At 34.2% G+C, this 26,606-nt stretch overlaps 2 protein-coding genes across 7 annotated transcripts in view; one reads left to right on the forward strand and one right to left on the reverse strand.

Moving 5' to 3' along the window:
- The first annotated feature begins 219 nt into the window (after positions 1–219).
- Positions 220–7,501, forward strand: LOC125868138 (beclin-1-like protein). The gene is made up of 9 exons (XM_049548749.1): positions 220–451; positions 1,264–1,796; positions 2,104–2,228; positions 3,018–3,066; positions 3,372–3,530; positions 4,169–4,254; positions 5,797–5,868; positions 6,243–6,392; positions 7,095–7,501. The coding sequence occupies exons 1-9, from the start codon at positions 292–294 to the stop codon at positions 7,327–7,329; spliced, it is 1,569 nt and encodes a 522-aa protein (XP_049404706.1). The 5' UTR covers positions 220–291; the 3' UTR covers positions 7,330–7,501.
- Positions 7,502–8,402: 901 nt separating this feature from the next.
- LOC125868135 (cyclic nucleotide-gated ion channel 1-like) overlaps positions 8,403–26,606 on the reverse strand; it is a 70,509-nt gene continuing 52,305 nt past the window's right edge. For 2 of the 6 annotated variants that reach the window (XM_049548740.1, XM_049548741.1), the window contains exons 2-9: positions 14,160–14,203; positions 13,229–13,808; positions 12,928–13,140; positions 12,175–12,470; positions 11,467–11,578; positions 10,932–11,168; positions 9,286–9,683; positions 8,403–8,942 (exon numbers count right to left, since the gene is read on the reverse strand). In XM_049548740.1, coding sequence (XP_049404697.1) covers positions 8,639–8,942; positions 9,286–9,683; positions 10,932–11,168; positions 11,467–11,578; positions 12,175–12,470; positions 12,928–13,140; positions 13,229–13,808; positions 14,160–14,191 — 2,172 coding nt within the window. In that variant the 5' untranslated portion in view covers positions 14,192–14,203 and the 3' untranslated portion in view covers positions 8,403–8,638. Of the gene's footprint in view, positions 8,943–9,285; positions 9,684–10,931; positions 11,169–11,466; positions 11,579–12,174; positions 12,471–12,927; positions 13,141–13,228; positions 13,809–14,159; positions 14,204–18,491; positions 18,598–26,606 lie in introns of those variants that run through there. The other 4 variants (XM_049548742.1, XM_049548744.1, XM_049548739.1 and 1 more) reach the window with 3 other exon arrangements.

Genomic DNA, 26,606 nt, shown 5'->3' on the forward strand with positions numbered 1-26,606 from the left:
CTTGAAAGAGTGGTATATCGAACTTAAGACTTACTATAAAATTATTAATTTGTGAGATAATATGATATGAATGCTCGTGTAATTAGTTAATTTTTTTTTTCTTTTTTCTTTTTAAATAAAACAAATCGACGGGCCGAATCAGGACAGACTGGGCCGGGTCAGCCCCATCCAGCACGCCATTTTTGCTTTTCTCTGGGCTAACTGCCCAACGTACAGCTTGTTTCTTTTCCAAAATTTCCATCAAATTGATATACTCAATTTCAATACTGAATACAGAATTCATCTATCAACATGATGAAAGGCAGCAGCGCTACACCGGATAAGGGTCGGACTTTACCGGTTGACCCGAATCTTCCCCGGTACATCTGTCAGAACTGCCATAATCCCCTCTGCATCGCCGGCGTCGATAATTATGCCGACAAGTTCTTCCCCGATTCTTCTTCTCGCTCCGGTTAGACCCTGTTCTTCCTTCTCTAGCTTTATGTATTCATTAATCAGACCCAAATTTATTGGAATCGACTATGTTAATGCCCTATGATTCAATGTTTAGGAAATTGTGATGATTTAGTTAGAATTGCTGCAAAAAATTATGTGAATTGGTATGTATTGGAGGTACTGACTGGAGTTTTAACTTTTTTTTGGGTTTAATTTCCATATGCACTAAAAGATTTTACCTTTACTGAATTTCTCGGTGAAGTAATTGTGGGTTAGATAAGGTTTTAATTGTGATTCTACTTAGTTCAATGGAGGTTGCGACATTTTGAGTTCAAAAGGTGTTAATTTTTCATTAAAAAATAGCTTCCATTTAAGCCCAGGGTCAAACGGAAACATCCTCTCTATCCTACAAAGGTAAGGGTAAGGTCTGCCTGCATCTTACCTCTTGAGACCTCACTTGTGGGATGACAGGGGTATGTAGATAAGGTTTTAATTGTGATCCTACTTAGTTCAATGGAGGTTGCGTCATTTTGAGTTCAAAAGGTGTTAGTTTTTCATAAAACTAATAGCTTCCATTTAAGCCCAGGGTCAATCGGAAACATCCTCTCTACCCTACAAAGGTAAGGGTAAGGTCTGCGTACATCTTACCTCTTGAGACCTCACTTGTGGGATGACAGGGGGTATGTTGTTGTTGTAATACGAAATCCTTAGATTACTTGTTTCCATAGATCCTCATTGGAATTGTACAAGGGCTTCTTTTCTATAAGTTTAATGTCTAGAAGACCAGATAATGCATCTACTAGTTGCTAATTGGGAGTGTGTGTGCAGGGATGCAGGCCTCTTCAATTCATGGAGCTGGTAGTACCATAGGGTCGAGTCGGATGGAAAATTCGTATGTTATGTTGCCAAAACAACGAAATCAGGGATCAGGGATTCCGCCTCGAGGACGAGGATCTGCACAGCCAGATGCAAGCCAGTTTGGGAGGGCCATGGAAGAATCATTTGTGGTTTTGCCTCCACCAGCTGCTTCAGTGTATAAGTGTGAGCCTACATCTGATGGAGCTGGTACAAATCTTCCACCACCAGATGGTGGACCTCCAAATGCTCCCATGCAATCAAACAATTCTGGGTTTCACTCCACCATCACTGTCCTAAAGCGTGCATTTGATATTGCCACAACACAGACCCAGATCGAGCAACCCCTGTGTCTTGAATGCATGAGGGTGCTGTCTGATAAACTTGATAAGGAGGTTGAAGATGTTAACAGGGACATACAAGCCTATGAAGCTTGCCTTCATCAATTGGAGGGAGAAGCAAGAAATGTTCTTAGCGAGGCTGATTTTCTGAAGGAGAAGTTGAAGGTTGTTAACAATTTTGAGTCAATTAAAGGACATCATAGTTTTCCCTTTATATATAAGAGGACAAATGAATTAAGATGCCATGTAGTCCGATCCAGCACAGTAGTGAAAACATAAACCTGTAAAAATATTTAAGCACCCTGAATCTGAGCATATTACAAAGATAACATATTAGAATGAAATGAAACGCAGTTGGGATGAAGAAAGCTGAGGCTTAGCACTTTCCTTTTTTGCAATTATGTCTGCTGCACGTTTAATCTTTTATATTGAAGAGCATTTACTAACTTTAATGTATTTGATGCTGTTGAAGATAGAAGAGGAAGAGCGAAAACTTGAAACAGCAATAGAAGAAACAGAGAAGCAATGTGCTGTAGTCACTGCCGAACTGAAGGAACTAGAGATGAAGTCTAGCCGCTTTAAGGAGTTGGAAGAGCGGTAATTCTCTAATGACCTGGATTGCAATTTTTTATTTTTTGGTGCAGTAACTAGCCATCATAAATGTAGTTTAGGAGTTTGTCTCGCTTTCTAGACCTATATGCCTGTAAGAATTTCTTTTCTCTGTTTATTGCTAGGATTCTTTTGTCTATGTTGAAATTGGTATGTCAGAGCCTCATTGAACTGACACTTTCAGAAGAATGTCAAGAGCCCTTGGCCAGAAAACTTGGTGTCATTAAAGGGGGATTATTTGAAAAGAGGTCAACCTTAGGGAGACCGTTCAAAAAAGTAAGGCCGTAAAAATGGCTCATGGGGAGTCGGAAGCAAGCATAATTAAAGGGGTAAAACAAACAAGTAGAAGACCTACACATATGGCTTCTTTTTTGTTGACCCATGAAGTTTTAGTTTGTACTTTGCCAGAAAACTTGGTGTCATTTGTAGAGAATTACATTATGTTGTAGGTTTTTTACTTTTTGGTATATTGCTTATATGTGGGAGATTTTTCATTATTCATAAAATTATCTTAATTCTTACCTCGCAAAAGGAAATTGCTGACACCAAATAGCTTGAGGTGGAGGTATGTTCATTATTCTTGTTGTAGACTGTAGAATTATGAAGGAACTCGGAGTAGCTTGGTAGTGAAACCTGCAATTAAAAGAGTACCTGTTACTATATCCCGGTTTGGTTGCCTGGAACAAGACTTTAATTATAGTTCTCTATTATTTAAATTAGCTGTTTGAGATTACCCATCACTAATTGCTAATTGTTAGCATGCCTTTTATTTAACAGGTACTGGCATGAATTCAATAACTTTCAGTTTCAGTTGATATCTCATCAGGTTTCTTGCTTCTTCTTCTCACTATACGTCTGTTTGTGTGTCATATTTAATTTTCCTGTGGGCAAAAGCTTTGGTCATATCTCTTATAATGGTAGTTTGACTGTTCTTTTGCTTCATATTTCACATACTATCCCTCCCCTCTAAAGAGCTATGTATATATTGAGAACAAAAATGTAACTCCATTTAGATGATTGGGGGAAATCTGACTCAATGTTTGGGGTGGAAGAGAAGTATCTCCCCTTTTCCGGGGTGGTAGTGCTGGTCTTGGATGAAGCAATCCCTTTTTAAGGATTTTTTTACTGCAGGAAGAGAGGGATGCAATTTTAGCTAAGACAGAAGTTTCACAAGCTCATTTAGAGCTGCTAAAGCGGACTAATGTGCTCAATGATGCATTTCCAATCTGGTATGATGGTGAATTTGGAACGATTAACAACTTTCGTCTCGGAAGACTTCCTAAAATTCCGGTATGTTACTTTAATTTATTTGGATATAATTGTCTTGTTCCTAGTAGATAAATTCAGTATCATGATTTGCAGTAGTATCTGATATTCTATACTGAAATTGTATTTCTCTTAAAGTACTTCCTCACTGTATCAGATTAATGTTAAAAATATACTTAATGATTATTTTAGTTTGGATAATTGGTTGGAGAAGGAGTTGAGTAAATTTTGTAGTTGAAGCAGAAATAGGTTATGGAAATTGGATGAGGGAGTACAACCTCTGTTTAGGGGATTGTGAAATATGTTACCTCTTCAATTCTATCTCCTGTTCAATACAGAAACTGATGAAAGGAAAACGAGAAATAGCAAGTACTACAGAATTTAATTAGTTGAACTCCATGCAGGTGTATGAATTGCTATGTTTCATTTATATAAAGTTTTGATATGGTAATAGCTATTTATTTTCCATTTTTTATTTTTTAATTTATGAACTGATATTTTGTGCTACACATCAAATAGTAGAAAAAGTTCATTATTTCGCATTATGATACTGTATGTTGAAATTTCTTGTCTTGTTGGTTTTTTTTCTCATCATAAAAATACTTTCCTTTTTACTTTTTTTTGGTTATCTATAATGTACAATATTTGTGATACATGCTTAGGTTGAGTGGGACGAGATTAATGCAGCATGGGGTCAAGCATGCCTTCTTCTCCATACAATGGCTCAGCATTTCCGACCAAAGTTTCAGTATCCTTATTGAAACATACATCTATTTTCTTGTTTTTGAGTAAAATATCATCTTATCCGTGATACCTTGATCGATCGATTGAAGCTCCAGAACTATCTTATATTGCCTAGTTTGTTTATTAGGATGCAACTCCCAGCCTAAGTATTTCTTTTTTTGAGTAAGAACTCCCAGCCTAAGAATTATTAGAGCTTATGTGCGGAAGCTGTCTCAGATACCATTGTTATAAAGAAATAACTATTGGTACTTAAGAAATATCAATCTTAACTTTCACAGGTTTAAGGTTTTGAGCTCAGTTATGGCACAATTTGCTACTGGAAGGTGAACTTTGATGCTATATTGCTCGGATTTTTAAGATGTCGTCCGCTGCGTGTTGGATCTTCCAAAAGTTATGATGTATTTTTGGAGTATCTAACATGGGTGCGGTGCCATTATTGGAGGATCCCAGCAAAATAACGATGTGGTCAATATGACACAAGTGAACTAAAGGTTCAAATATTAGAGGTTAAACGGATTTTTGATCCCTCTTAAGACTAGAATAAACTGACAAAGAAGTTAGTTTGATCTTGGCATTGAAAAGTCGAATCTTGAGAGTCCACTGGTTGATTCAAATGTAAAGACGAAAGCTGCTATGAAATGACACTTGACTAACAAGAGCAAGATTTTGAGAGAACTTTCAATGAGTTTGACTATTAGTATTCAATTTTAGCACAAACTTGTCGAATAAAAGGAAGACGTGAGTTAAAGAAGTTCATTTACCCAATTGTCCTTTTAAGGTTATTGGCTATTTCAAGTATTCCTAACCTAGAACCCTTTTAGGTAGGCTTTTAATTACTTCAGCTCAAGGTGCAGTAATCTTGTTCGAACTAACTTTCACGAATCAGTGCACTCTCTATAACTCAATATTCAGATTAAAATTTACTACCTTAAATATTCTTAACTTTAAATGTACCATCGTGACAGATCTAGATTAGGTTCTATCTGAGGTGCATAAAGTTCTTGTTGGATCTTTGACCTCACCACTCAAATTAGTGTATGTGGTCCTCTTGTTGAATTCTATAATTAACCTGTGTATTTTTTTAATCCAATCTAACTTTTCTTATTCAAGCCTTCATTCTGACATGTTTTTCACCAGGGTCATTACTAGTCTTCATGTTGTGGTGTGTGTTCATACTTCAAAAGATTTTACATCTTTGGCTCCATTCCTACAGTTCAAATTTTTTCTGTTCTTGCAAAATCATCAATCAGCTAAGGCCTTGAACATTATCTGGGGACTTAGAATATGTTCCTTTCAAGTAAAACCTTCAAATAGTCAAATATTAAATCAACTTGATCACATGGATGACAAGAGTTCTTTGGGATGTTAATAATCAGTGGCTGCAAGTCGTAGATGTGGGTGGAATAGTTTTGATATTTCAAAAATTTCTAAAGTATAAATCAATAGGTTAAAAGGTAGACACTGTAATATAAGGCATTTCTACCCATTAAGTGTAGTGTTCTTGCTGTTTTCTGTCCATTGTGTATCCTTGATTTTGCCTTTCTAGATATCGGATAAAAATTCTTCCTATGGGAAGTTATCCTCGGATCATAGACACCAATAATACTACTTATGAACTGTAAGTTTATCCTCTTCTTTTTCGTCTTAAACATTTCTATCCAAAAATATCAGTTACCATTCTGACAATTTGATTCAAATAAGTTAATTTCAGGTGGTGGGTGAATGATGCAATAATAATCATTGTCAGTAAATGTAGGATGGGTAGTCTGTTTCCTGTTAACATGATTTCATTTTAATACATTGAGCTTTCTACTTGATAATAGTGAATGAGATATATGAACTACGAAATCACTTCCCGGCGGCCGGTTATGTTGCATTTTCCTTTCCAGTTATCTTAAATACCTTAACAGTAACAGACATTGTTTGTGGTTTTCCAATTGCAATCTTTTACCTTTTAAAATTACTTAATATGATCCCCTTACTCTTTTGAAGATTTGGCCCAGTAAATCTCTTCTGGAGCACACGGTATGATAAAGCAATGACATTGTTCTTGACCTGCCTGAAGGAGTTCTCCGAGTTTGCAAATTCAAAAGATAGGGAAAACAATATTCGTCCTGATAAATGTTTTAAGCTTCCTTACAAGTAAGCCTCTGCATATTCAAGAAGCTTAATTCCACAATTCATAGAAGCTTCAGTGTTTTAGCAAAATGTTCCATAGTGAATATCAATTTATATTTTTCTTACCTGATACATTGATATTGGGTAATTGGTTGTCAGAGTTTCCTCTAAGAAGATCTTGGTAGATTTTGTTTTAATTTTAAGGTTGCTTACATATGTCCATCTTACTAAAGGAGGAACTTGAAGTTCGAATTATTTAATAAGTTTCTTTGCTTTTCCATTTTTATTTTTGGGTTGGTAATTGAGAGGTTTGCTTGACTTGGCGTGGTCATTGATGTAAGAATCTATACTATGTCTTAGATAACTGCGTGGAACCAGCGAGACTTAATAAGTGAGAAGTGGACTAATACCAACATGGAAGTGAGCTAAACTTGATGCTTTTTGGCCTTAGAGCCGCAACCTTATTTAGTTAGGCACATTTGCGAAGTACTTTTAAGACACTGCTATTCTTTTGTACTTCAGTAATTTGTCTTGATTTTCGAACTACTGCTTTGAAGGACATATGTTGAGCTCTTCATACGACATTTATTAAGATGTACTTATTGAATGCCACAATTGGACATGGATAACTTGACTATAGATATAGAAATTACATCCTCCAACAAAGTTCTCGTTTGATGTATTAGTACTATAACAGTTGCCTAACTGTCTCGGGCTTTCTTGCAGGATTGAAAATGACAAAGTTGAAAGTTACTCCATAACCCAGAGCTTTAATAAACAGGAAAATTGGACCAAAGCTCTCAAGTACACACTCTGCAATTTGAAGTGGGTGCTCTACTGGTTTGTTGGTAACACAAATTTCCAGCCACTTTCCGGAACAGTCTCTTCACAAGCTGAAGTTCCAGCTGCAGCAGGATCACTGTACAGCAAACAACCAACTAATACCAAGTTTCAATCTTGAATCACTAATACCAACGTGTCCTCTCGTGCTAATCATGTTGTAAGTAGACAAGAGATTTAAATTATATCTGTGCAAAGCGATCACTTGTAATGTTGCATCATTATTATTTTTTCTTGGCTCCTTAAAAAAGTTTGAAGCTGTATATATACCAAATATAGGTCACATTTCATCATGCTGCTTGTTTCATTCCCTCCCAAGTCTTGCTATGGTGCATTTGGTTTACATAGTGAAACAACTGGACAGGAATAGGCCCCTTAGCCTCTATGCTGCAACCTGGTCCTATGCCAGGTAATGCACTGGGAAGGAGGAATTGGAAAATTTGTATTTATGATAAATTGGTTTGAAAAATAAAGGTATTACTAATTGCATTTAACTTGATTGAATTATATACTATATTAGTCTAAATTGGAACTCAATTCAAATGATGTTAACTTAATATTACACTATATTTGGAAATTAGACAGGCATATGTTGACATTTTTGAAGAGTTGGAGCAACATAGCTTTCAGGCAAAAATTAAAAATAAAGCAAAGTATCACTTGCTCTTGTTCAGTAGCGGTTCTTCATTATTTAGATTGCCGCGCAAGTTTCCTAAAATTTCCATATAGGTTACAACCTTATTGAAGTTAAGTCTTTCAATTCCAGTAACATTAACTTGTTCTAATTTGTGCGTTGTTGAATTGTAAGCCACGAACTCGGAGCTATTATACTTTTGAAACATGATGCCTCCATCATTTACAATACTCAAAGGTCTCAAACAAATATTGTGAGATAATGGAATTGTCAATATCTTATTCCATGAATTTGTTTTCATAATATACAACCAATACTCACGAATCTGATGATCATCTCCCAATGACCTAATCAAACAAAGTTTTTCTCCTAAACAGCATAAAACATGTCTTCTCCTTTGTATTGTATATGGAAACAATAATTCCTCTAGAAATTGTTCCTTCTCCAAACAAAAACGTAATATACTACAATTGATTGAATTTTTCATTCCTCTTTGTCTTCGCCATCATATAAATAATTCCATCTGACATAACAACGTTACTACCTAAGAAATAATAATCTGGAGGAAACATGTCAATTGATTTCCACGTGTTATCTTTCAAGCACGAACTTTTACATTCAATAGAAACTTGGATATAAATTAAACAGAACTCCCTGTTTCTTTCTACAATTATCATAATGAATCAAGACATAATATATATACTATCCAAGGAGTTGTTTTTATAAAGTATAAAGAAAATGTAAATCCACCAATATGAACAACTTCCAACATTTCTAGTTAATTATCCCCCCCACCTCATGAATCATTTTCCTCACTGAAATCTGGTTCGGATGGTTTATGAAGCAGCAGAGGTAATGTGGGAGATAATTTTGCACCAGTTGCGTGCTTACGTCGCAAGGCGCGCAGAGCATTAGCAGCAAACCTTGATGCATAAATGGTAGCTCCAAGACTTGTTGTATTTGTGCTCTCTTTTGCCAATGCAGCCTGCAGTCTATCTTCTTCCTTTCGTAAAGATTTCTCGAGCTTATTCCTGCAGTATCGACGCCATGCTACTTGTATAAAGCATGCACCCCATGTCCTCCACTGCTGCGAACAGAACCTGAAATAGCCAAGTACACAAGTTGTTAGGATCAAGCGCCTACCATCATGCTAAAAGCTATAGCTGATAGCAAAGGCACAACTTTATTTCTCAACTAAGTCCGCCAAGCAAGCGTCATGTTCGATCATGACTCTGACCCGGGCCACTCAACCCCTCATGGGCCTTGTCATAGGCAGAATGTTGGCATTACCCAGCACAAGTGTAAATGGATGACTCCAAAACTCATACACTAGTTATGCAGGGTTAATTTCACAGATGGTCACTCAATTTTTAGCGTATTGCATCAAATAAAATAAAATTGTTATCTGAAGTAAGTTGAAGTTTGATATGAAATGGAACTTACTTGAAAGTATGCCGAATCTGCTTGCTATTTAGACGTCTAAACTGTGCGGCGACAAACTTGAGGTCATCAGCAGTGACGGCAAAAGCTTCTATATCAGTTACAGCCTGTACTGTTCTAGTCGAAATTGGAAGACTACTGGAGGAAGGATGAGGGTCTAAAGCCCATGTTAAAAGCTCATCTCCACAGAAGCCACCAGCCTTGAGATGAGCAGAGTTGAAAAAACCAGTCCTTCCACCATTTGTGGTCATAGTTAACAGTGTACCTCTCATTAGAAAGAGCATTTCTTCTACTGGATCACCTTCTCGGATTATGAAGCTCTTATCTGTGAAGAGTGCTGGCTTCAGTCTGTCACACAACGCGTCCAGTAATTGGTCATCCATTTTCTCAAATATGGGAACCTGCATTACCAAACCAATGCAAGTTTAGTGCTTGTTTGGAGGGATCGTTATAAATGATGAGAAGTGTAACAACATACTAAGAGCCCGTTTGGATTGACTTAAAAAAAGTAACATTTCAAAGTGCTGGAACTTATATTTAAAATAAGTAGTTATGTGTTTGGATAAAAGTGTTGCAGTTGAAAAAAAAGTTGTTGATGTGTTTGGTAAATAAGTGTTGGTAAACATTTTTTTTATCAAAATGTCTAAAATACCCTTTAAGCTGTTAACATGATGAAAAGTTGATTAATTTAAGGTTTTTATACTTTAAAAAAAATTAAAACAAAATTAATTTATATTTTACATTCATAAGTAATAATATTTTCCTATCATTCACATATTTCTTTACCACCACAAATTATTTATAAGAGGAATAATAATAATAATAATAATAATAATAATGATAATAATAAAATAATAATAATAATAAAATAATAATAATAATTAAAAAAAATAAAATAATAATAATAATAATTCAACATGGGCAATTTGGAAATTGTATAAAAGAATTAAGGGCAAAAAGGTAATATACTTAGTCAACATAAAAGGGCTTTTAAGTTAAAAGAAAAAAGCTCCCCTCCCCTAGCTTTTATCTTTTGGCTTAAAATAAGTCACTTTGATAATTGTCAAACACTCTAATAAGTCAAATTGGCTTTTAAGCCAGTTTGACCAGCTTAAAAGCCCATCTAAACAGGCTCTAAGTATAGTCCCACAAGTGAGGTCTAGGGAGGGTGGGGTGTACGCAGACCGTACACCTACCTTAATGACATGCTCATAGCCATAGAAATGTGATGACATATTTAGGACAAAAAGTTCAAAGGTTACTTTTCTAATGTGCCAAAAGCTTGTTTTCTTTCATAAGTTCCACGTTTAGTCAAACATCATTATATAAATGAAACGGAGGTAGCAAAACATTCTTTGATTGCACATACAGAAAGTGATTTGAAAGAAGAGAAAATAATTGACCTTGTTTTGCCGGTTCACAATTAAGGCAAAATGTTCACATTTCTTTACCTGTCAAAAATGTTCACTATAAAACACCATTCAACACAACAACACCATATCTAGTGTAGTCACACACAGTGAGGTTCGGGGAGGATAGAGTGTACGCAGATCTGACCCCACATGAAATAACATATAGTAACAAAACAATACTAAGAACAACACATGCTGAAGTTGGATAGGGATAATTATAATGTGATAAGTACTTACTTTTTTGAGAAAAGACCAACAGAGATGGCGCTTTAAATCTCTCCTCAAGTCTCTAGGAAGATCTTGAAGCAGTAAACCTTCCTCAACTCCCCTGGTTTCTTGCCACTTGTACTGTTCATGTCGTCTAATTCGCTCTTTCAGATTGTCAGGAAGCATGCGATGAGACATCCACTGTTCTGCATCCCGCCTTCTCACTCTCATCTCTTCTACTCTAACCGTGATAGATTGCAAATATTTCTGTTTCCACAACCAATACAAAATTACTCAAACTTTATCTAGTTTGGCAAATAGGAAACTTTTGAGCATCAACCTTTGTTGAAATACAACAACAACAGCATACCCAGTGTGATCCCACAAGTGGAGTATGGGAGGACGGGGTGTACGCAAACCTTACCCCTACCTTGTGAGAGGTAGAGAGACTATTTCTTTGTTGAAAAATGCTAATGCATAACAAATTAAGTGTTTTTTTACAATCTTTTGGAACTCAATTCCATGCTATTGTAATTTGTATGATAAGGGGTAGTACTGTGCTAACCTGCATATTGCCAATAAGCAAGGAAAACAAGATAAGCCCAATGATTGAGATGAAGACCGCGAAGAGAATCTCTCCGACAAAAGTGCTTGTCTTCAGGTTTTGGCCAAGAGAACTGAAACATGTAAGAAGTAAATTTTAGCTCTTAAACAGTCTAAAGAGACAGATATAGAATTATTAAAATTGTTTAGCTAATTGATAAGTAAGATAAGCATCAGAAGTTGATAGTAGAAAAGTTCATCTGATGGTATCAAGGACAACTAATGATGAGTACTAAAAAGCAATATATAATGCCTCAATATTAACGACAGGCCAGATGCAATAAAGCAACCACTTGTGAGAGGGTTCCCTACTAGCCATCTCAAGGCACATCACGACCTACACTTGGCTAGATTCAGTTACTTGAACAGAACTAATGGAATTCAAAATGGTCTCTCGGTTGATCAGAAGATCCTATCACTTGGCTAAAATCCGTTACTGGAACAAAACTAAATCTCATGGAAACCTCTTTGCTCAGCTGTATTTTTTTTTCTTTGGTCCAAACCTAATTCATATGAAGAAACACGACTCTTTTGCCATAATAGCAGTCAAATACAAACAGAGTTGTTGTCCAAAATACAGGAATTTTCAGAACATCCGCAATACTTTAATAGCTTGTAAGAAAAACCAAGGTCAAAATGTATGCATAGGAATAAGAAGAAGTGAACAGACCTTAAGTTTCTCAGCCCCCACCAAAAGCAATAGAAGAGTTTGGTACAGAATTTCCTTTTCTCCACAATCCGAAACTGAAGAGCATCAAGAGCGATTCCAAAATCAAAGACATTTGGATCACGTATATCTTCTTGTTTCATGAGAGGGCAAGAAGAATTCAGTAAGGAAGCATTTTCAATCGAACTTTTGTCACAATATAAGTGGTGTAATGAACAGCCAGTGATCTTGAGACACGCATTGCGCCAGCATGTATCTTGGCGTTCTACTGAGAACAAATACCAAAATGCTCCAATTACCTGAGATCACACATTTAATTTGCACCTATAAGAGTTGACTTAACTTATATATACGGACAGTATAAAGAAACTTTACATTATTAATGTTATTTAACTAGCATTATCATGTTACTACTTCCATTTATTATGGACAGTTACTTGTAATTATCTTTTAGAGTTAATTGTCAAAAACACATTTGAACTATCATTTTTTCATGAGTTTCACACCCCAACTATCAGTTGTTCCCTTTTACTACCTAGACTATCACCATCTCCTCAACTAGGTCTGTTTTAAAACATATATGGTGATAGTTTAGATAGTAAAATGGAACAAGCGGCGATAATTCAGGTAGAAAAAGAGAACAATTGGTAGTTGAGGTGTGAAACTTGCAAAAAAGTAATAGTTTTGGTGTGTTTTTGATCATTATCTCTATCTTTTACGTAATGTTGATAATCCATTGGTTGAAAGGGAACTTACATTACTGGCTAGCATGTAGAGGGAAAGGTTGAAAACAGCTCCACCCCATGCACTTTCAGTAAATAAGCCTGAAGTCCTTGTTACTTCTTTGTACAATGGATAAATTCTAAAAATTCTTGGAAAATATTGAGCAAAAATGACAATCTTTAACATTTCTTTCGTCGCCAGAGCAATAGAGCCATTCGCATTGGGAGTGACAACCAATATCACAATCTGCACAAAAACAAGGTTAAACTTGTTAATATCATACTCTCTTAAGCTAAGAGAATGCCAAAAAACACAAGCTTTTGAGGACACAAACCTGTGGGAGTGGAAGGACTGCTACAACGTCAACGATGAAATATGATAACAAATATCGCTTGGCTATATCATAGGAATCTTCAACCAACTCACCTCTTCCAAAAATTCGAGAAGGAGGAGCAATGTAGCCAGTACGAAATTGCAAGATAATGTGAAAGATATAGAAAAGATCAGTGATAGAACGAAGAACACAAGCGGTGATCTTTAACGCCCTGTCCAAATCAAGGCACTTTTTGCTGTTATCAATGACAGGAATGTAGAAGAACAACGGATCCAGTGACACAGCAATTATACAAACCAATACAAATACTTTGTTCCATTGCTGAAGAAATCTCCCCTGAGGATCATGAACTTTCTTCTTTGGTTCTACATATTGATCTTTTGTTGGCTTATCAGTTAGAGGATACACGCGAATTGATTTTCTCCAGCTACTAATTCTTTTAGAACCCCTCTCGAACCTTCTTTTAACGCTGCTCATCAACGAGCTCAATGATGGTTTTCTGACATAAAATGGCCTATTATCCTGAGAATTTTCATTGTCAATGCTGAAGGATGATTGTTCTGACTTCCAATCCTCAAACCTAAGTACAAAAACGCCTGGTTAGAGTCTAAGCAGGCGCGGAGCTAGAGGGCGGAAGTAGGTTCATCTGAACTCCTTTGGAGGAAAATCACATATTTTTGAAGGATATATATTTTATGATGAACCCCTCGGTGAAAATTCTGCTTCTTTTTGCTCTTCAATTCCCATTGAAGTCCTATCTTGTTAGTTTCATTGATTAACATATTTTTTTCAAATTAATTCCTCTAGCATGTAGCTCGAATCGATATTGTATCATGATGTTTATGTAAGCTTTTGATAATGAAATTTTTAGCTCAAGCCCAAAATAAAAAGAATTGGACATTTCTTGGTATATGAGGCTGATTGAACTAACCTTACATATTTTTCCTGGTTGGGATTCATCATATTTCAGCTTCTCTGTTCAAAAAACAACAAATATGTGAAATTCAATTAGTGGAAAAATTGAAGTTGTAGTTATTGTTCAAATACTCCAACTTGTTCTGGACTGAGGCGTAGTAGTAGTTGTTCTAATTCCAAAAAACCAATATAATAATAGTAATTATATAAAAAAAAAACAAGAAAAATGTGTGCTTCATGCAACATGAACTTTTGAAATCAGATCATATAGCAGTCTCAATTATTGAGATCGAAATAACCAGATGTCAGTCAAAGCAAATCTTGAAGGACGATATAATAAATCAACATGGTTTGAACAATTCACTAGTACAAATAGATCAGAATATGAAATCCGAGAAAAGGATTAGCTAATTATGAAAGATAAACCACATCTGACAAGTGTTTTGCCCTTCCTTCAACTAAAACGAATCCAAATATGATAAGAAAATCAAAACAAATACTGAACATCAACAACTCATATAAAAGGAACTAAAACCAAACTATAGGAAAAGTATAAAAAAGAAGTTTCAACCTTGAGAATTAACTTAAGCATAGAGAAACTTGCATGGTGAAATGAACATAATGAAGTGAAGTTTAGGAGAAGTAATATGTATGTGTGTGTTCAATTTTTTCTGTATAAGAAAGTTCCTAGATATTGCCATGAAAAGGCAGTCATCTTATTGAGTTAATAGGAAGGAGGACTTGGTCTTTTTTTCAGAAAACTGCAAAGACTTGGGTGGGAGAAAAGTCACAAGTCAATGAACACATCTAGCAAAGATATTATTTCTTCAGCCATCACGGGATGTGGTGCAACGGATGAGGCTACTTCATCCTTAATTAAAGGTCTCGAGTTCGGATCCTAATTATGAAAACATCCTTATTGTTAGGGAGCACTCCCCCCGAATGGGGCCCTACGCAGCACGAATCCGGAATAGTCAAAGCTCCAATGTAGGTACCAAACACCGGATGAAAAAAAAAAAAAAAAGAAAAAGATAAGTATTATTTCTTCCTACTTTAAATGTTTCAAGTTTGGACCCTACAAGATATAGAAAGTCAAAATCGTCTTTATTAGGGATTTATTAAGAAGTGTTTTACCCTCTAGCCCCTGCTTCCGCACTAAAATTATCTCAATGTGGAATTTTCTAATGCTAATCTAAAATTTAGTTGAGTTCTAATATGAATATCGAGCCGCCATGGAAAATCAAAAAAAAAGTATTGTTTCTTTTTCCCCTTTTTAATAAGAGTTTGTTTGGAAGATTACCTTGTTATTAGATTTAGTTATATGGTTTGACTTTTTGGTCTGGTAAGTAATTACTTTATTACTACCTCCGTTTCACAAAGAATGATCTAGTTTGACTTGACACGGAATTAAAAAAAATAAAGAAGGCTTTTGAATTTTGTGATTTTAAATTAAAGTTATGTCAAATGTACAAAATTGTCTTTTAATCTTGTGGCCTTAAACATGTCACGTGGAAAACTGAAATTAAAATTACCAAAAATAGAAAAGAGGTCATTCTTTTTTAAACTGACTAAAAAGGAAAGAAGGTCATTCTTTTTTAAACGGAGGGAGTAGTAAAATATTATATATATTGAATTTAATTGAGAAGGTGTAGTTACACTTTTTCGATTATTAAATGACTTTTCAAATTCTTTCTTTGTTCATTTTTAATAGTTCTTATATATACATGTATTTATCATCCAATAACATTTATTTACACGTTCCTTCAATTTTTTATTTATTTTTATAAATAATTGGTTATATATAATTACTAAACTAGTAATTTCCAAACAAGCCCTAAGAAATTTCCCTACATGCATGGTTGGGTCCCACATACATGCCATGAAAAGACGTACCAACTTTTTCCATTATTTGATGTACTTTTACTTGCTGACTTTTCAAAAGACTCATCTAAAGGTATATTGTTAACAGTTTTCTAATCTATATAATTATAATAATGTTATTTTATATAATATTCACTTTTTTGTGGGAAAAAAAAAGATCATTTGAATATTCATTTAGTATATGATGTGATCATTTCTTTTTGTGAAATTTATTATTTGAAAATATAGTATTTTCATCATTTCGAAAAAAATGATTTATTTTTCTTTTTTAATTTGTTTTAAAAAAACTTCTTTCCTTTTTTGATAACACTCTAATTACAGCTTTTCAGTACGTGACATATTGTTTAAGGTCGCAAGTTTAAAAAAGGACACCCTTTTTAAATTTTATGCACAAGGTGAAAATATTATAAAAGGCTTTGACCAAATGAAGCAAGAACATTAATTGGGATATTTTTTAGGGGAAATTATGCAGAATAGCAAGCATTTAGCCTATATTAGGTACAAAAACTATAATTTAAGAAATTGTAATTCGCAACTATAGTTTCTCCAATTCTTGTCATTCGCCCTGATTTAGTATAATTCGCCTGATTTGTATAGTACAATTTGGTTTCTGATTGTTTAAATCCAGAAATTTGTATATGCTTACCCTGTCTATTTGTATAAGAGTTATGAAAAATTCATAATAAATTATCATTTTTGTATATTGGCAAGTGAAATATACAAATGAAGTTCTAAAAAATTCCTGAATGTATTAATGCAAAATTTATATATACTTACTCTATTTGTACATTCGCAATCGAAATATACAAATGGACAAAAATATACAAACCACAACCTCAATAGCAAACAAAACTATATATATGGAGCGCAATTATAAAAAATACAGTTATAAAGTCTATTATGTAATTTGCCATTTCTAAACAGTTGATCATTAGAGAAGAAATAGTCAAAGAACTATTTTAAAAGGACCCCCACCCCAACCCAACTCGTATGCTGAAGGAGACATAAAACAAAGCTTAGATATTTATATGACACTAAATCATTTCATTAAAGATAAAAGGAAAATTTTAAAGATAAATAATTTCTAAATATAGTACGATGACATTCTTTTTTGAACGAACTAAATAGAAAAGTGTACCACATAGAACGAAACTTAGGGAGTAGAAAAAAAAGACTCCAAATAAAAAATGTACTACTAACTCAGGAAATACATTATACAACATATTCCAACATCTCTAGTTAATTAGCCACACAACCTCATGAATCATATTTTCTCACTAAAATCTGGTTCAGCTGGTTTATGAAGCAGTAGAGGTAATGTGGGAGATGATTTGGTACCAGTTGTATTGTTGCGTCGCAAGGCGCATAGCATATTAGCTGCAAACCTTGATGCATATATGGTAGCTCCAAGACTTGGTGCATTTGTGCTCTCTTTAGCTAATGTAGCCTGCAGTTTATCTTCTTCCTCTCTTAAGGATTTTTCAAGCTTATTCCTGCAGTGTCGACGCCATGCTACTTGTATAAAGCATGCAGCCCATGTCCTCCATTCTTGTGAGTAGAACCTGATATAGCCAAGTACATCATGAGTTTTAGTTTTAATGTCAACCATCTACTCATTCATTGTCTGATGGAATCGAGATTATGATGGGAGATTTTTACCTAGTTTATTTTGGGTGATACTAGAGGTTATGGCCAGTTGGAGTTACGGAAGTAGGAGAAATATATCGTAGGGTGTGAAATTTGTGTTATTAGCTTTTATGTGGGTTGTTTGGAAGGAACGAAGTAGGACTCCTACTGTACGAGAGCTTTAGAGGGAGTATAGAAGATTGAATGTTGTTCGTAGAAAAACATATATATTTAGGCTTTTTACTTTTTGGTACACTACTTGTATACGAGCATGTTTTGTTTGCTCAAACATCAATATATTACAGTTTATCAAAATACCTCCCAAAACTTGTACCATTTTGTTGTCTGAAGCAAATTGAAGCTTGTAATAAAATGGAACGAGGCCTTAAATAAACTTACTTGAACGTATGTTGAAGTTGCTTGCTATGCAGATGTCTAAACTGTGAGACGACAAACTTGAGGTCATCAGCAGTGAGGGCAAAAGCTTCTATATCAGTTACAGCCTTCACTGTTCTAGTCGAAACTGGAAGACTACTGGAGGAAGAAAGAGGGCTTATAGCCCATGTCAAAAGCTCATTTCCACAGAAGTCGCCNACTGGTAAAAAAAGACAAGTATACGAAATCCGAGAAAAGAATTAGCTAAATATGAAAGAGATACCACTTATGACAAGTATTTTGCTCTCCCTTCAAGTAAAACGAATCCAAATATGATAAGAAAACCAGAACAAATACCTAACATCAAGATCAACTCATATAAAAGGAAATAAAACCCAAACTATAGAAAAAGTATAAAAAAGAAGTTTGAACCTTGAGAAATTAACTTAAGCATAGAGAAACTTACATGGTGAAATGAACATAATTTGGAGATAACTTACATGGGCATTGAATAATGAAGTGAAGTTTAGGACAAGTAATATGTATATGTGTGTTCAATTTTTTCTGTATAAGAAAGTTCCTAGATATTGCTATGAAAAGGCAGTCATCTTATTGAGTTAATAGAAAGGTGGACTTGGTCTTTTTTTCAGAAAACTGCCAAGACTTAGGTGGGAGAAAAGTCACAAGTCAATGAACACATCTAGCAAAGATATTATTTCTTCAGCCATCACGGGATGTGGTGCAACGGATGAAGCTACTTCATCCTTAATCAAAGGTCTCAAGTTCGAGTCCTAACTATGAAAACATCCTTATTGTTAGGGAGCGCTCCCCAGAATGGGGCCCTATGCACCAAGAATCCGAAATAGTCAAAACTCCAATGTAGGTACCAGACACCGAATGAAAAAAACCAAAAAAATAAAATAAGTATTATTTCTTCCTACTTTAAGTGTTTCAAGTTTGGACCCTACAAGATATAGAAAGTCAAACTTTATTAGGGATTTATTAAGAAGTGTTTTACCCTCTAGCCCCTGCTTCCGCACCAAAATTATCCTAATATGGGATTTTTCAATACTAATTTAAAATTTAGTTGAGTTCTAATATGAATATCAAGCAGTCATGAAAAATAAAAAAAGGTATTGTTTCTTTTTTCCCTTTTTAATAAGTGTTTGTTTGGAAGATTACATTGTTATTAGATTTAAGTATGATTTGAGTGTATTTATATGGTTTGACTTTTTGGTCTGGTAAGTAATTACTTTATTAGTAAAAAAAATATTGAATTAAATTGAGAAGGTTTAGTTACACTTTTTCGATTATTAAATGACTTTTCAAATTCTTTCTTTACTCATTTTTAATAGGTCTTATATATACATGTATTTATCATACAATGACATTTATTCACATGTTCCTTCAGTCTTTTTATTTTATTTTTATAAATACTTGATTTTTATAATTACTAAACTAGTAATTTCCAAACAAGCCCTAAGAAATTTCCCTACATGCATGGTTGGGTCCCACATACATGCCATGAAAACTACGTACCAACATTTTCCATTAGTTGATGTACTTTTACTTGCTGACTTTTCAAAAGACTCGTCTAAAGGTGTATTGTTAACAATTTTCTAATCTATATAATATAATAATGTTATTTTATATAATACTCACTTTTTTTTTGGAAAAGTAAAAGATCATTTGAATATTCAATTCATATATGAAGTGATAATTTCTTTTATGAAACTTATTATTTAAAAATATAATATTTCCATCCTTTTAAAAAGAATGATTCACTTCCTTTTTAAATCTTTCTTTTTCTAAAAATATTTTCATTTTAATTTTTCACGTGACCTATTGTTTAAGGTCACAAGTTCCTTTTTTTAATTTTTAAGCCCAAGGTGGAAATATTAAAAAAAGCTTTGACCCAATGAAGCAAGGACATTTATAATAGGGGCGGACGCACCCATCCTTGGGCAATGGGTGTCAAGAGACTAGGGGTGACAATTGGGCGGGTCAAAATTGGTCAAGAGAATAAACGGGTCAAGATTCAACTCAACCCAAATTTATTTGGATCAAAATGGGTTGGGTTAAAATGGGTTAGGTAAGGGGTTAGTAACCGGTCATAACCCAACCCGCCCATTTTTTACTAAGTTTTAATAGATTTATTATTTTATAAGCTTTAATGAGTACCTAATAATTTTTTTTCTTTATTATAACTACATATAACATATAAAATTAAAAAAAAAAAAACAAGATTTCTCAAAATCAATTTGGGTGACATATCAACCAAATTTTTAATGGGTTGAGCTAACAAATGGGCGGGTTACTAACCAACCCAAACCTAAATGGGTTGGGTTTGATTTGGCCCCCCTACAAGCGACACCCTTTCGTCAGAAAATTACATTGTATATAGAGGTTAAATTTTGATTTAATAAATATATATATATACAAGTATTGACACATCTTGATTCAAGTTAAAGGTTTAGTCTAATCGTTAAGGTGTTGTGAAAATTGCTTGACTTTAAGAGGAGTTTTGGAGATAAAAGGTTGGGGTTATTTGGTATGCTGAAGGAGACAGAAATATTAGATTCTTCCACAATCTAGTAAATGATACTTCATCAGTCTTATTTTATGTGACATGGTTGGACTTGACATGATATTTACGAAAAAAGGAAGACTTTTGAACCTATGATCTAAAACAAAGCTCTATATATTTATATGACTATAAAACATTTTATTAAGGAGAAAAGGAGAATTTTAAAAATAAATTATTTCTAAATATTCCTTTTGGAACGGACTAAATAGGAAAGTGTGTCGCTCCAAATAGAAAATGTCCTACTAACTCAAGAAATACATTATTTATAAAACATATTCCAACATCTCTAGTCAATTAGCCACACAACCTCTGTGGGAGATGATTCGGTACCAGTTGTATTGTTGCGTCGCAAGGCGCACCGAACATTACCTGCAAACCTTGATGCATATATGGCAGCACCAAGACTTGGTGCATTTGTGCTCTGTTTAGCTAATGTAGCCTGCAGTTTATTTTCTTCCTCTCTTAAGGATTTCTCGAGCTTATTTCTGCAGTGTTGACGCCATGCTACTTGTATAAAGCATGCAGCCCATGTCCTCCATTGTTGTGAGAAGAACCTGAACTAGCCAAGTACATCATGAGTTTTAATTTTTTTTTTCGAGTGGTGCCATGTAGATGTTATTTAAATACCTTCTTGAAATGAAAATCTACTTGTCCTTCCGGGGTGTTTTTTACCATGTTCTGTGATATGTAAACATAGTAGAGAAAGGTGTGTTTTATTACTTGGTTAGCAACTAAAGAAGTGATCAAGATGGCAGAGAATCTGAAGAGGAGGAAGCTCACTTATGTCAGTTGGTGTTTTATGTGTATGAGTGCAGTGAAGATGTCAACCATCTACTTATTCGTTGTCCGATGGAATCGAGATTATGATGGGAGATTTTTACATAGTTTTTTTGGCTGATACTAGAGGTTATGTCCAGTTGGAGTTATGAAAGTAGGAGAAATCGTAGGGCGTGAAATTTGTGTTATTAGCTCTTATATATGTGGGTTGTTTGGAAGGAACGAAGTAGGAGAGCTTTTGAGGGAGTATAGAAGATTGAATGTTGTTTGTAGAAAATCATATATATTTAGGCTTTCTACTTTTTGGTTTACTACTTGTATACGAGCATGCTTTGTTTGCTCGAACATCAATATATTATCAATAAAACAGCCAATACTTCTCTCTGAAACTTTTACCATTTTGTTTTCTGATGCAAATTGAAGCTTGTAATGAAATGGAACAAGGCCTTAAAAAAACTTACTTGAAAGTATGCTGAAGTTGCTTGCTATGCACACGTCTAAATTGCGAGGCGACAAACTTGAGGTCATCAGCAGTGAGGGCAAAAGCTTCTATATCAGTTACAGCCTGCACTGTTCTAGTTGAAATTGGAAGACTACTGGAGGAAGTATGAGGATCTAAAGCCCATGTCAAAAGCTCATCACCACAGAAGTCGCCAGCCTTGAGATGAACAGAGTTGAAAAAACCAGTCCTTCCACCATTTGTGGTCAGAGTTAACAGTGTACCTCTCATTAGAAAGTGCATTTCTTCTACTGGATCGCCTTCTCGGATTATGAAGCTCTTATCTGTGAAGAGTGCTGGTTTCAGTCTGTCACACAATGCGTCCAGTAATTGTTTGTCCATTTTCTCAAATATGGGAACCTGCATTATATACCAAACCAATGCAAAATTTAGTGCTTGTTTGGAGGCATCATCATAAATGATTAAAGTGTGTCGTTCACGATATATAAATAACTCCGACAGAGCTGCTCTGGTATAAGGAGAAATTATGGATCATCAACACACTGCCTAAGAAAAAGTAGAAGGGGTACAACTTTCTTTCTTATGTCTTAAGCACGAGAGATTTGTTCCAGTTTTGTAGAATGAGATACTTCACCAAGGAAGTAGAGCCTGACCAGGAGGTCACATGTGTCAAGCAGTAGAAATAGCCTCTTGCATTTCTGCAAAGGTAAGGCTGTGTACAATAAACCCTTGGGTTCCGGCCCTTCTGCGGACCCTGCATAGAGGGAGATTTAGTGCATTGGGCATCCCTTTGTTGCAAGAGTTAATGTGGTTCTGTTAGAATGTATGCATCCACTAATGGTCAATGGACCAGGAATTACAATGTGGAAAGTAAACTGCTGGAAGTAAAACTCACACAAGAGTTTTATGTGGAAATTCTCTTGCTCGAAGGAGGAGAAAACCACAACTTGTTTCACAAGATTTCAGCCCAAACTCCATTTACTATAAAGGAGCAAAGCTTCAGATTTCATATCTTTAGTAATCTAAGAATTAAACTCTTAATCCCTTCCCCTTACTGTAGCAACTCTACTACAAGAAAAAGCTAAGCAATAACTCTATTGCCCACTAAATTCCATCTAGCTCTAGTCGAACTAGACTTCAAGAACCCAACAGGCTAACTCGAGCCACCAACTCATAGCTCAAAGATAAGAGAAGAAACAAGCAGCAACTCTACTACATCCACACTACAACTAATTCTAGTTGACATTTTTAGGCAACTCTACCCAAAAGAACAACAAACAAAAAACGAAAAGATACTTGACTAGAATATAGCATATTCGACTAACAAACTCTAGTTAATATGACTCAAAGCTAAAAACTCAGACAAGCAACCGATCTAATTCTATTATAACACTGGAATAGATCTACACATGATAAGCACAGAAATACAAACCTGCAAGACAACTAAGAACAATGATAACTTTATTAGGTCCCTTGTTGTTCTTCCGAATAATATTCCTTGAGAGAATGACCTTTGCCTTTTTGAACTTGTGAATTTTTTTTTTTGGATTAAGAAAAACTGATTTTTGTTGTTAAAGAAAAGGCTAATATAAGATGAACACAAATCCTTGGAGCACTGCCATTGGATGAGAGTCTGTTGTTCTGCTAAAAGATGTGCACCAACCATAGCAGACTGCAGCTTTTGGACAATTGTCTTTTTACATGTACAGAACTCTTAGTTTCATCTGGGATCAAGTCCAAAATTTGTTAAATCATCAAAACTTCAGAGACGGTTCAGAAAAAATAACAAGTTCCCTACTAGTTTGTGCTTGATATATAGTTGATTGATTGATTGAAAATTTAATGTGGTTTGATAAGGTTTCATTCATAGTTAATACTTCTTCTGTTCTAGAAAAGAATGACACGTCTCTATATTTCAGAACTCTTGTACTTTAAACTTTCCATTTTACCTTAATGACATGCTCATAGCCATAAAAATGTGATGACATATTTAGGACTAAGGGTACTTCTCGAATGTGCCAAAAGTTACTTGTTCTTTCGTAAACTCCATTTTAGTCAAATGTCATCATATCATATCATCATCATATCATATATCATATCATATATAACTATAAGTAGGAACAAAAAAAGTTAAAATTCTTAAAAAAATGACCATTTTTCATTCACTAAATTAGCATTGTTCCTCTAATAACTTATGCTTCGAAACTAAATTATTACGCAATCATTAATGTTTCAATGCACAAAAAAAAATAACAGATCTTTTTTAGGAATTTCAAAGGTTATTTTGAAATTTACAAGCAATTTAATGTGGTTAATGTATTAGCAACATGTCACGTTATCCAAGAAAGATTGTTGATATTTTCATGCATTTATATCTGATTTGTACTTATCGAACTCTTGACTATAAACATTCTCTTATAATTTTTGGATTATTCCTACATTTGTCATCTATAAATATGGAAAATATTGGAGTAAACAACATCATGTGATTTACAAGGAATGGGCAAGCTAAGATTTGGGGGGGGAATCAACTTCTTTAGGGAAGAACAAAGCACTATTTTTGTTCTTTCTTTAGAAGAACAAAGGTGAATTCAAGAAGAATATGTTTTTTTTTAGTACATAGTTTCCTTCTTTGAATGTAAAATAAAGGGTCATGCATCGAAATATAAGATCGTGACTCTTTACTAATATACTTGTGTGATGTAATTTGTAAAAAAAATTAATTATAATTTACTTGATCTTTTTAACGATTAAATTATTGTACTATATTAATTGATAATAAAAGTTATTTAATTTTTTCTTACGATTTTATTAATTACTTATTTATGTTTGTTTTTTTATAAGAGAAGTGTAAGATAGAATATATAAAACTACATTTTTATCAAAAAAAATAATATCAGAAGGGGTGTACAAGATTGAAACACAATGAATAATTTGAAATGGATAAAGTAACGTATGATTAAATTATTAATAACTTCTTTAATTACGGAATAAATAATGATATAAATGTTTATCCTTATTTATTTATCCTTTTGTCTCACTTTGAGAAAGGCAAATTCAATGTTTCAACTTTTGGTACCATTTCATATTTAAGTTGACACTCCGTTGATGCTATGTTTCTGTATTCTAAGCTCATTTTTGAAAAATTAATTTGGTAGGATCCAATACTTGATATGATCCCTTAATAATAATAAAAAATATTGATTAATAATTGTAGCCTTCATTTTATTTTAATTAACGTTAAGAAGTGACTGTCAAATTCTTTTCATTTTTATCTTTCTTCTTTTCTCTGAACATTGTCTTGTAGGTAATTAATATATGAGATAAGAATATACATATATTAATTTGTGTTTATAATTATAGTATTTTAAAGTACTAAATATTATTATCTTTTATTTCATTTGGAGAAGAGATACTTTGTTGTCATATTATAATTTACTATTGGTATCCAAGAGTAGATTCCAAATATTTGAACTATTTTTTGTTTGAAAATGAATGATATTCATATAATTTAATTATAACACTATTTTTGATACAATGATAATTTGAAACAATTTATGTCAATTTAGATGGGTACACGTGCAATCCAGAAACTAGTAAATGAAATGGAGGGAGCAACATTCTTTGGTTGCTCAAGTTTCATATTTCTTTACCAGATAAAACACCATTTCGACACAACAAATGATGAAGTTGGACAAGGATAGTTATAAATGTGATCAAAAAGTACTTACTTTTTTTAGCAAAGACCAACAGAGATGGCGCTTTAAATCTCTCCTCAAGTCTCTAGGAAGATTTTGAATGAGTGAATCTTCCTCAACTCCCTTTGTTTCTTGCCATTTGTATTGTTCATGTCTTCTAATTCTCTCTCTCAGATTGTTGGGAAGCATGCGATGAGACATCCACTGTTCTACATCCCCCCTTCTCACTCTCATTTCTTCTACTCTAACCAGGTCAAATTGAAATAATTTCTGTTAAAAAAAAAACAACACAAATTACTCAAACTTCATTCTAGATATTTTGCAGAGTCCAAACAACATTTTAGAACATTGTTTGATAAAGGGTGAGTGCATGTGCTAACCTGCAGATTGGCAATAATCAAGGAAAACAAGATAAGCCCCATAATTGAGATGAAGATGGTGAAGATAATATCTCCATCGAAGGTGCTTGTCTTAAGGTTTTGGCCAAGAGAACTGAAACATGTAAGAAGAAATAGTTATAGAATTAGGGAAGTTACTCAACAGAGTAACTTAAGCCATCTCAAGGCACATCATGACCTACAGTTGGCTACATTCCGTTACTTCAATGGAACTAATGGAATCTGTTGGAATGTATGCGTCCACCAGTGTGATGTAGTACCAGGTCAAACGTACAAAGAGAATATAGTAAGAGGTTAAAACAATCAACAATGAGAACAAGAAGTTTTACGTGAAACCTTCTTGCTCAAGGGAGTAAAACCATGACCTGTCACACATGATTTTCAACTGCTTTCACTAATCACAAGCAAAAGTGAATACAGACTCCAGATACAACAATGAGACTAAACTCTTAATCTCACACTAAGTAATGACTCTATTACTTATTGAGCGAAATCAATGCATCGATTTCCCACTATATATTAACTATCTCTAATCAATATAGACTTCAACACATAAGACACATAATTAACTCTTCTTACAATCAAGGGAAAATGCATAAGTACCCCCCCCCCCCAAGCCTATGCCCGAAATCCCAGAGACACACCTAATCCCCCCCCCCCC

Source organism: Solanum stenotomum, chromosome 6, assembly GCF_019186545.1.
Source record: "Solanum stenotomum isolate F172 chromosome 6, ASM1918654v1, whole genome shotgun sequence".
Lineage (NCBI taxonomy): Eukaryota > Viridiplantae > Streptophyta > Magnoliopsida > Solanales > Solanaceae > Solanum > Solanum stenotomum.